This window comes from Haliotis cracherodii, unplaced genomic scaffold, assembly GCF_022045235.1.
Source record: "Haliotis cracherodii isolate W230 unplaced genomic scaffold, xgHalCrac1.p SCAF_9, whole genome shotgun sequence".
Classification (NCBI taxonomy): Eukaryota; Metazoa; Mollusca; class Gastropoda; order Lepetellida; family Haliotidae; genus Haliotis; species Haliotis cracherodii.
Window position 1 is genome coordinate 29,335,111 of NW_027266343.1, and position 12,519 is coordinate 29,347,629.

A 12,519-nucleotide genomic window follows, 5' to 3' on the forward strand; every position below is an offset into this window, starting at 1 on the left:
TGGAAACACTAACAACATACAACATGCTATAGGAAATCAACCTAGATTTCTGTAGGTGACATTTATCGTAACAATCTCTGCTTTGAGTTTTGAGCTGACTTCTAACTTACCTGTGATGCTATGTCTTCTGACATTAGAAATCGTGTAACAGCCACACTACACAGGTGCTCTGGGGGTGACCCAAATTGAAGTTAACATGGCCACTCTTTACTCGCTTCATTTTCTTCTCCGACTCTGCAGATCCCGAACACCCATTAGATAGATAATCAACATCTTCATGATTAGTTATTACACTGCGGCTACCAAGCCGATTGTGCTGCTCTTCGAGAATCGCATTTAGTGGATTCACAACAACTACAGTGCTGGCGAAATCGTTCAAATACGGTAGGCACTGTATTACACAGTTTTGCCGTAACCAGTCGGTAGAACACCTAAAACATCCCTTGATTCACATGCCAAAATAGCATCACGTTGTTTAGCCTTTAATTGGAAAAAAATACAAGAATGGTACCTGTTCGCCCGATCCAAAATATTTGAAATTCTATGTCACTGTTGACAGACGACACATTAGTCGCCATCTTGTCTTGACTATGTTTCTGTCTATTTAACCAGCAAAAGCGCTAAACCAGTTTACCGTAACGTCAAGGTGAACGCAGGAACGAACGGGAACCAGTCTAGTCTCAATAGACCATTCTTAATGAGGCCCTATGAATATTCATATCTCAACCAGAACGAGGCTAACGTAGGCAAAGTCACCTTAAACATAATGGCGGCTAATGCGAAAAATCTGAACGTGCTTCCTGATTTCACGTTTTCCTTCGTCGAACGCTATATTCATCATCTGTCCGGTAGCTCGGGAAAATCACAGATGTGAAAGGGCTACAAATACTTTTCTGAAGCTTATATCCACGGCTTGAGGGCTGAGTAATCGCTGTTCTTCACTTGTCTACACAACACGAAAAGTCGTATGACCTAGATATCTCGGCTAATGTTTACGATGTTGCTCGGCACTTATTAGGGGAAGCTACTCTAAAGTCATAACATTGAAATATTATCAGGGGACGTCATTCACGTTTACTTATCAGCATGAACAAAACAGAATAATCAACTTATTTTGTGTCCAGGTTTCAAATTCTTCAATTCCGATTCGAAATTCTTCAAGCAAGCAGTATATATTGATTGAGTTGGATAATCGAGATCATAAGTAAGCATAAGCATATGCTTGATCTAGATAGCTCTACTCCAGTAGATCTTTTGTATTCTTAATGTGATACAATTATTAATTTTGTTTTTCCTGTTTAAATATTTCAGCCATCTTGCCCATTTTTTTTCAGTGGTTCCTACAGGTGATAATGTTGTTCGTGTAACAGCATCTTGTTACAGATCAAAGAGGAAAAACGAATCCCCTCATCAACTTGAGGTTTTTATAATATATGGTGTTAAAGTAATGTTAATTTTATTTGAAGACAAGTACCGTACAGGGTTCACTCTAGGAATTTTCTGACATGAATGTGAAAATTTCAAATATTCCAGAGACACCCACGCTTGCCCATACAGCATGTTAAAATGCCTCATTGTATTTGAAAATGTGGGCCTTTTTTCAAATTTAGGAACAAGGCCGCAGCCTAGAATTATCCCTGCATATATAATGAACAGGCCTACATTCATACTGTATCAGTTAAAGTTATTTATAATACTCATCAGTAATTGTTTGTCACTTTCACCAGGATTATAATTACTTTGTTTCAATTCATGTGACTGTTAATAATGAGATCTATAACTCAGTATTTTGAAATCAGTTGCTACTGGTTACTGTGGTATAATTTTATTTTTAAATGATTGTGAAAAGGAATGTAGTTAAAACAAGAGTTTGCCACTAACGTGGCTATATCCCCCGCCCCTGTTGCAGAATTTATGACATAATGAAATCTAAACAAACCCTAACCTTTTTTAACCGAGGTGGAACTTGTCATGGAAATTGTAAAAAAAGAAGAGTTTGGAACCTAAGTCCATCGTTTGCCATGGAAACGTAAAAAATTATTTTTTTTCTAAAATTTCTAAATAGCAAAAGGCACCAGTTCAGCATGTACCTGGCAGACCTGCAAAGTTTGATGAAAAAATATTGAACGGTTTATTAGTTATGCTCCGGAAACGAACCCTACCCTCACAGAACCTAAGTCCATCTTGTTGCCATGGAAACGTAAAAAATAAAAATTTATAAAATGCAAAAGGCACCAGTTCAGCATGTACCTGACAGACCTGCAAAGTTTGATGAACAAATATTGAACGGTTTATGAGTTATGCTCCGGAATCGAACTCTACCCTAACAGAACCTAAGTCCATCTTGTTGCCATGGAAACGTAAAAAATAAAAATTTCTGAATAGAAAAAAGGCACCAGTTCAGCATGTACCTGACAGACCTGCAACGTTTGATGAAAAAAAATATTTAACGGTTTATTAGTTATGCTCCGGAAACGAAACGTGACGGACGGAGCCCGTTTCTATAAATAGTAATACTTATTTCTTTTTTTCCTCCAGATACATTTCGGTTGTCATCTACTTTCTGTGGAGACTGCTGTATGTTCCCGTACCATTGGTTAGAGTCTGAGTTGTGGCCACATCACAGGTGTTATGTACCAGATAGCAAACTACAAGTGTCTTGGTGTTACTGCCATTCAAAATGATGTCTGCAAAACTTCACTTCCCCAAACCTGGCATCTTCCAAGAGGAGAAAAAATTAACGGAGCTCAGTCAGATGATATAGTTGTTCAAGAGTATGACACTGAAAACCCTACTCGTGTCACTAAAGGTGTCCATTCTAACCTCTAAAATCCTTTTTGCAATCACCTCTACCACCATAACTCTAGCGATAACAAACCATTTTAGATATTCGTGGTCACTCCTTCAGATAAGCACTTCTTGTACAGTACCACGCTGTTAAAATCGTTTGATATGCATCCACTGCGAGCAAATCACTTAGAAGCTATATTTGAACGAGGCGCCAACTCAACATTACGCTTGAAACATGACTGGGATCCTGATTTGGTATGCGACTTCTGAGAAGAGCAGGGAGAGAACCAGTCAAGCTGCTAACGTCACGTGATGCTATGACAGTCTCGCGAGATTTATGACGTCGCCTTGACGACACTTTCACTACTGGCATCGCCATTGTTGTGCTTATACTGCTGTCATATTACAACTTATCTGCTCCGTTTTGCCTTGTCTTGTGCTCATCTGCGCTTGTGAAAACCATGAGCGCATACACCCAAGGTATTTCCTTGTTTCTGAATTAGCCTTGTTAGCCCATTTCCTTGTTTTCTGATAAAATTTCTTGATCAAATTTGAAGTAAGCCGAGATCTAAATCTGTTGAAAAATTATTCTAGGAGGCCTAGATTTTGCATTTTTGTAGCCATTGATAACCAGTAGCCAGTCTGAAATATGTCCGATGTATACTTTCCTTATTCTTATTCTGAAAAAAGACCATTTGTTTACACTCAATGTCAAGTATCGAAAGAAGAAACTTCAAATATGACAATTTGTCGTTTATTAAGATTTTTCCCGGTTAAATTGAGGCCATTTCATCCTTTTCAGTCTGTTGATAAAACAAATCAACTATTTTAAACGTTATCTTTCCAATATCAAATACTTGTCGGTTGTATCAGATTTAAATTTTAAGGCTGATAGATCTAGGCATAGCTGTTTCATATATATTCAAATACATAGTAATAACCACTGGTGTGTTAATTTTGCCTTTTCATAACATAGATATTTGTAGCCCTTCTGTACCAACAGTAAAACTAGCTCAGGGTAATATTTAACATCCCACTTTGTCAATGAGGTTGTGGTAGTTTTGTTTCCACAATGTTATGATTTTAAAGATAAACCGTTCCAAATAAAAATACTGAAGATTAATATTAGACTCAATCATAATTATTTTGATGCTTCCAAGGCTCTAATGTGAAAGTGACTTCAAAGAAGGGATAGACACGACCGCTGATCCGTTAGTTCGAGACAAGTGAAAATGGAAAGGGACTAGTTGTTTGTTTTATTCCCAAATCTTGTTGCTTTAATCAAACCACTATTCTGAACTACGGAATCCTTGGATATGACCAATCTGTGGTGTCTATCCCTGCAAAGGCTTCCATCCCTATAGATAACACTAACATCAACATAGAAACTTTCCCTTCTGTCCATCATATGCATGAGATTCACTTGCGAAGAAAGTAAATAAACATGTAATGTACAAATAGTAGAATTCTAACACATAGTATAGCAGCGGCACAACCACTAGTTTCATTTTGAAATGATAAAAATAAGCTGCGTATTTAGATCTACGTAAAGTACATAAAATGCGTTGCTTCCGAACAAATGGGCATCACAACAGTCAAAAACTCAAGGTTCACGGTGCTGCGCGTAAATACCAAACGTAACCTTTCCACCTAGCGTACCTATTTTCCCCATAGGTATTTGTTTACTGATTCAATTCAGGCATCACGTAAAAGTGAATTCTGCTGCCGTGAATAATTCACAACAGGTGCATCTGGTTTATTGACGTTTAGTCCGGTATATACACAAGACTCATTTAAATATTCACGACATGTGACATTGGGGCTGCACATGAATATTTGAAATCACATGAAACAATATTTTAAGCTGTATTATTGTAAAAACTTAAATTTACTCATTGTTAAAAAATACTCAAGGGGATAAAAACATATTGAATACCTAAAGAGAATTATCAATACCCAGTATCAATGGTAACGTCAGTAATTACACCATGGCTAAAACAGTATCTGGAACCCTGTGCTTTTATGAATCTTTCATAACGTTTGTGACAATGACCAATCAATATCATAATCCAGAATAAAATCATGAATAGTGTACTGTTATTGTGTTCTATCAAATATTATTCTGTGAATGTACACCCTACGACCACTTAATACCGGAAAACAAATCAATTTCGCAATCATTATCAACCCGAACACTGACAACATTAAACTATTCCTGTAACATATGAAATGCATGCCAATTGTACGTCAATACTTAACAAACTTGTATAATGTTCCTACCTGGTTACCTACGAATACACTAACTATATTTCCGCATACACGTATTGACCATTGATAAAACGTTTCCTTCATATGCAATAATATAGGTTGATGTAATGTCTCTCTCTCTCTCTCTCTCTCTCTCCTGTGTGAAAAGGGCGAAATATTAATGCGTCTTAACTCTGTATATCTTAATGATTCTGTTGCTAACACTCGCTTTGCTAACACCAAATGCCATAAGGAAAACCCATGAAGATCCCGGTTGGAATGGGTCTTCAACAACCCATGCTTGTCGTGAGAGGCGACAAACAGGATCAGGTGGTATGTCATCGTATCCCAATTGCGTGGATCGATGCTTATGATGTGACTCGAATATTTGAAAAACCCTGTAATATCGCTGGAATATTGCTGAGTGCGGCGTTATACAACAAACAGACACACCATTAGGACATTTTCATGATTTGAACATATTTGGATTGAATTTCCTTCCATAGCATCACCAAACTATAAACATACTATTACGACATTTTGGATGGCAATCAGTCAATGTCCTAGAAAATGTACCTGTCTGAAACCCCGGCTTATATACTTGCCTTTTCTGAACTGACAAGATGACAGTGATCGAATGGATCATCAGGTAGTTTATATACTCTCCAAGTTGATCCTGTTGTATTTATTCCTATTTAACACTCTCATTCCTTCTTTCCTGACAGCTCTTGACCTCGTGATCAGGTTCCCTTTGAACTTTGACATCTGGGCCCCTCCTCGCCAAGTGGGTGTCTTAGGGAATCAGTAATTTACTGTTATTCTAATTAATTACTAACATGTGATACAAAATATAGCCTATTGATTTGGAAAGTTATATTCATGAGCATTATTAACCACGTAACATCCTAATTATCCTCTTATTGATCCATTTCCAACAACCACCCTCTTCCTCCTGTACTCCTATCTTCTGTCTCTTTCTACATGTCCTTCTCTCCCTCCCTGTCAGCGTCCTACTGGGAGGTACATGACCGTCCTTGAACCCTTGTCAGAACTGCCTGTCCCTCCCACCTCTATCCCTGCCCCTGCCCCTCTCTCTGCCTCCGTCCCCCGTGATGCCCCTCACTTCGTCGATATCAACCTGGATGATGACGACACCCCGACCCAGTCCTTAGTTGGAGTCTTGCTGTCACGTGTGTCTGGATTCTTGAGGAGAGTGTTCCGTGTCAAGATGGACGCTTAGAGTGACATCTTGCTACCTCTTGGACCTTGTGTCATAATAATTTCCTTGGAGCTTTAGAATACGTTTAAAAAATAAATGATATAGTGCTCTCTACATTTTGGACCTTTCGGACATTTCTTACTTTTGAGGCATTTTTCGGGTATTTTGATCATTTTGCTATTTTTCGACTTGGAATAAATACGTTTTTAAATACTAAACCTTCAGTGTTTTTAGACTTTAAAGGGAATTTGGCCATTTTGGATTAAATTTTGAATGATGTTTATTGTTATATGCTGTTTACGTTTTTGGCTCTTTCGGACACTTTTGGCTTTTAAGACTTTGGACTTCATTAAATAATTATAATTCAATACTTGTTGTTGTTTTGTTTTTTCCATTGAGTCGTTTCCCCTTTAGTCACGTTGTTACCTACAATCTCCTTGGTTTGTCAGCCCCCTATACCCGTGTGCTTGTGGGTTTCACCAAAGTGGTAAACATCTACAGGTAAACAAACAAGATATGACAAGACATGCATTGTGAGCATAGAATATGTCACACAATAGGTTCACATGCAGTGGGGCGGGCATACCCTGTCCGGTTGAGCCCAACTGTTGGCAGTATTTGAGGGCTACTGTTACTTCTCTTTCTTATGTCAACCGCATTAGCAGTATTCCAGCTACAGAGAGTTTATTGACTGATATTTGGGTACAATGACAAGCGGTCATCCGAGACACTGACCACCTGATCCACGGACTTAGTCGCCTCATGCACAAGGACCAGTTCTAACCCGGAAACACACAGGGTCAGCAAGGTGCTCACCTTGAGTATCCAAGATACGTTCAATTAGTAATTCTCTACGACTGCACTTACGATTTGTTCATATATTTCGAAGCAAAATTATTTTTCTCTTAGCGGAACTAATTGCAGAAAAGGAACGGAAATGGTTTGACGTTGTTATTTCATGAAAACAGACATTAGCAAGGCCAAAGCCGTGAATATATTTTAATGACAATCGTTTAGAATAGAATATTTTAGGTGCTTACTCGTAATATTACATTGATTAATGAAATATACAAATTTACTACTTTACTACTACTTTATCACACTTCGTTTTAGAGTTCTCAATTTTACCTTTGCATGGGCTCCCATTCAGCGCGACTGCATTAAAGCTGTCGCCAAGAGAATGGATATATGTTGGATACGCACTCTGTTTTCAATTCTATAACACTTACGTCACTACAGTACTAATTTACTGCATTAAGTTTTAGAATTCTCAATTTTTCTTTTCTGTGCGACTTCTTTAAAGACGTTGCCAAGTGCATTTACGTTGTACATAACACGCATTCTAGTTTCAACGAAACACACATAAACGCTTACACGTTAGTTTTCAGTGAGAAACAACAACACTAGAGTAAATAATATTTTCGATTGATTACAGTTCAACATGTCGGAGTTTATCTGCACGGTATCGTATTGGCACGTAATTTAAGGGACGCAACTCGTGTTCTCTTGGCAGTATCGTATGTAAATAAAGGGACGCAACTGCATGCGTCTCATAGTAAGGCAAACACCTCCCTTGGGTGTGAGTCTGGGTTTTGCGCCGCTTTTAGCAATATCACGGCGGGGAACACCAGGGTCCACTTGCACAAAGCGGTTCTATCGTTACAATTATTGTAAATCCTAAAGATCGCGATCTTACGCTTTGGCTTCAATCGCCACCCACTTGTACAAAGCGAATGTAGGCTATGATCATTGTAAGCTACAAACGAAACTTACAATTGGTCCGGACCAATCTTAAGTAGCTAAAATCGTTGCAGTCCCTCAATAAACTTGACAAAATGGCGTACAAGACTTGGTCTGTTTCACATAAATAATCTGCTTTACGTTCAAACATTGCCTCTTTATTTTGTTAAACTTAATGGTTCTAATTGGCACTTTAAAAATATTAAGATCCAGGATCCCGTTCCACAAAGCCATCGTAGCGCTACGACTATCTTTCAAAACCCATCTACAAGCAAATGGCAGAGGCACTAGCAGCGCGAGTCCCAACCCCCGAGGATGTATATACCAGATACCCTGCACCTGTATCCACCAGTACACTGGAGAAACCCTTAGACCCCTCAACACAAGACTCAAAGAACATCGGACCTCTGTTAGCAAACTCGAACAAAAATCAGCTATTTCCGAACACATCCTGAAGAACATAAACCATAACATCATGTGGGAAGCCACCAAAGTCCTGTCTACCAACAAAAACAACTGGCGACAAAGGAAAGCCATTGACATCTCTATGGCTGTCCTACCTGTTATTAGGTGGATAGGTGAAAATTGGAGGCACTGAAAACACCATTAGAGGTAAGTCAGTAATACAACAAATTGTTGCATCTTACATAAAAAATACACAGGCAATTTGTTGAGTGTGAAGTCAAGGAAAATATTTAATTTCATCACTTGAGTAACATTATCACTCATAAAAATACAGTGGATACATGGATAAGCAATTTATGAATTTGGATGTATTATTATTCTTTCAGATTGCCCTGTGCAACTGGATATTATCCTTGACAAACATGGAATCTTACAAGTTCCAACCCAAAGTGACTGCACTAGTACTATCAAGGAGCCTACCAAAAAGAAGGCTAAATTACAAGAGGAAGAACTTCTGACACTGAGGGCCGAAAAAGAGAAGTTCTTACAGGAAACAATAACACTAAAAGAACAAGCGGAATACTTCAGAACCAATAACGTCATAGAGAAGGAAAAGTTAGAGCTTGAAATACAAATACCCGGAGTATTAAGAAAGAAATGTGTGACAATGTGAGTAAAAATAAATTAAAGTACAAAATATAATTGTATAATGAAGAACATAAAGATAGCATCTATAATGTGTTCAACACATAAATGACAATGTTTCAATGTTGGAAGTTTGTAGTAAAGTTAAAGATACGAGAGAATTTTTTTTTTTTTAAGGTTACTGTTAGAAACCGTGTGTTTTAAAATATCATAAGTTTGGCATATTAACAAAAAATGTAACTCATCTTCTATAGTATGTTTTTGCTATACCCACCCGCGTACTTATATTTTTTTATAATCTGTAATTATCTAATTCTCAATAAAGTATAATGTCTTCTTTGGTCAAGTATGGTGTATATGAAGCAAACCAATATATTCTAACCAACATAACTCTAGTCAGTTATGTACTGATATTTCATTATGTTGAGTGCTCTTATTGTATCATCAACATAATATTATGTCTCATAGGCCTTTTTGGCCGGGCAGTAAAGAATATTTTTGCGAAGATTGGTTTCATTCCACTATATCATATGACGTTTGACACCTTAATAAAATTGTATCTTATCTCATGTAAGTCACTGACCCGTATAATCTATTTGCGAGTGTCTGTCAATGGGTATAGGGGGGATTTGTGGTTGGGACAACTTGAGATGGAGATTAATAAAGAAGTGTATTTATTAAAAAAGTAATGGGATATGATTAATACAAGGGTTTTCTTCAATCAAGAAATGTAAGGGAAATAAGTTAGTTTGACAATATAGAATTATCACTGATATAGACAATAGACATTCTTTTGATAGAACTCCTTGTGACTGAAGTACTTCAAACCACAGGTAGGTAGATCGGTAGTTACTTGATATTTCAATGGCAACTGTCATATTTTAAAGGGCAAAAAAAACCATTTTTCGATCATTTCCCAAAAATATTTTAAGACACCAACTTCAACATATAAAATGTGTCCTGACAGTCATCCAGTACTATGATCAGTTATGGAGATTGCTATAGTATATCTGTCTTTCCACCATAACCTATGGTGGTAGATTATGTTCATGGCTATTTTAATTGCTAAGATAAATAAATAATACAAGAAAATTTGTCTTTTTGTTTTAATTTCAAGAATTCCTATTGACAGAAACATGGATGGATCCTCATGCCTACTTTGTCTAACTAGCAAAGTCACTCATCCCTGACTATACCTGGACTGTCTAATAGCTACTCTTTACCTGTACTAAAGAATTAGAAGAAGCAGAAAGATACCAAATATTAACCAGCATTATCAAAAAAATTGTTGATCTACATCAAATACAGATAGTATCAATGCATTTATGCATAGGTCAGTAAATGTCAGTTGCAATTTATTACATGGATAATCTGGAAAAAAATTGAACAAGCCAATCCCTTGCCCCCTTCCCACTAAAAGTATCTCCTATTACATGTGTATGATAAATGGCCTGGGTCCGGCACAAAGTCGAAAAAAAGATTTTCTTGGGAAACAGTCTTGTTGAAAATACTTACAAGCATTTAGCTGAAAAACTGCTAGCACAAGTGTTTATGAACATTGTTACCTGTCCATTCATCAGCAACATGGTCACTGACATTATCATTCGTCTCAATATCATCATGATCAACATTTATTATATCTTTTCTATCAATACCAATATTATGTAGAATGACACAGGCAGTTATAATTTTACAAGCATTTTGAGGTGTTGTTCTTAATCCACTGTGTAAGCAAGAAAATCTTCGTTGTAAAATTCCCAAACTCTGTTCTACTAAAACTCTAGTTCTACAATGACTTCTGATATAACTTTCTTCAGCCCGGCATGAGGTTGTGACGAAAGGTGTCATTAAGTACACTTGCATGGATATCCCGACTCTCCAAGGAGAAAGCCCTTGTATGTTCCTATAAAATGAAGCAGATCAGAATCTGTGTGATTCTTTCTGGTGATATTTGATCATGACATGCAGAAAATTAATTTATTACTGATTTAACAGTGATTCAATAACCAATTGTCTTGGAACCATCATAATACATTTTTAAGAAATAATCATATCAAGAGGCTGTTTACCTCTTTCCCTCAGCAATAAATATTATTGGTTCTGTAAATGAACTGTGTCCTTAAAAGTTTTGTCATTTGGTATAATTTACAGTTCAAATCATGTTAGATACAGATGATTCATGATCTCATACCATTTTCAAAAGCAGCGCTGATTTTACTATCCCGGAAGATGCGGCTGTCATGGACACTCCCTGGCCACTTCACAACACAATTGCAGAACTTGTAGTTGGCATCGCATATCATCTGAAAAGTGATAGAATTAATAGGTCAGTTCAATACATTTATAAGCAAAAACACAGGTCACTGGTCAGTAAAAAGAATAATAGAAATGGTATGATTCATATTTTGGCTGCCACTGTGTAGGTAGTGATTTGTGAATTTCAAAATATAGATTTTATTTTCATACATTTCATGAAACAAAAATAGTTCATGAACATAAAGTGGTTTTAGCTTCAGGCAATAACAATTATTAAGTCTCATAAACATAATATTATTACCTGAACATTGAGTGAGTGAAATCCTTTTCGATTCAAATAATCAACTTCATTCCTTGAGGGTGCTAGAATGCAAATGAGGTTCCATCTAAGCAGCCAAGAACATTGAGGAATCCTGAAAAATTATATTATATGTCATTTCTCAGATTCATTAATGATAAATTATTATGTTATCATCAGGAATATATTGTCAATTCTAACTAACATTATGTCAAGAATTTTGAGTTGGCTGTTATAGTAATTATCCTTGATTATATTTTATAAAATATTTCTTTAAAATTTGATTTTTTAACGCTTGAAGGCGTTTATTTTTATGCATTTTACAAAAGGGATTGGAAAATTTAAAGTGTATATCTTAAAATATGTTAAATGTAATTATTATTGGAAGTTTTCGTCAGAATATCAGGATTTATGTCATGATGATATCTGTTCGTTTTAGAAAGGGAAAGGTTTTTCATATAGAAATGACAAGAATTAGAGTAGCTCCCCTTTATTTGACCGTGACATTGTGACAATTTGGAAGAACATTTTCTTGATCTTGTCTGCATCTTGTCCAGTTGGCATACATACAAAATGCCGGAGATGTTGGATCAGACAAAAGCATACATCTCTGACTGACCGAAACACTGAAGAAGTTGAAATAAGGTATATGAATCGGCGATCAAAGAATAAAAAGATCCAGTGGCCAGGAAACGCAGGGCGACAAGTACCTGCGTTAAAACAGGTAATTGGCTGCATCGTTGGAGCACCGTTCAAGTTTCTCAAAAACAAGGGAAACAATAAATAAAATGCTTCCCGCACGGAAACGGAACCTCATGAAAAACTCCTCGGGTTCCATGAACTCGAGAGGATTTTGTGTATCGATTAATCTTGATTTTTGTTTTTGCCTACGACGTCCACGCCTAATCAACACCGCCAT

The 12,519-nt window shown here is 36.8% G+C and overlaps 1 protein-coding gene and 1 pseudogene across 1 annotated transcript; one reads left to right on the forward strand and one right to left on the reverse strand.

Moving 5' to 3' along the window:
- Positions 1 to 3,251: 3,251 nt before the first annotated feature.
- On the forward strand, positions 3,252 to 6,277 carry LOC139452236 (uncharacterized). The gene is made up of 3 exons (XM_071233636.1): positions 3,252 to 3,270; positions 5,763 to 5,821; positions 6,044 to 6,277. Exons 1-3 carry the CDS (start codon positions 3,252 to 3,254, stop codon positions 6,275 to 6,277), a joined length of 312 nt encoding a protein of 103 aa, XP_071089737.1.
- A 4,484-nt stretch (positions 6,278 to 10,761) lies between these two features.
- Positions 10,762 to 12,519, reverse strand: LOC139451827 (putative nuclease HARBI1; annotated as a pseudogene).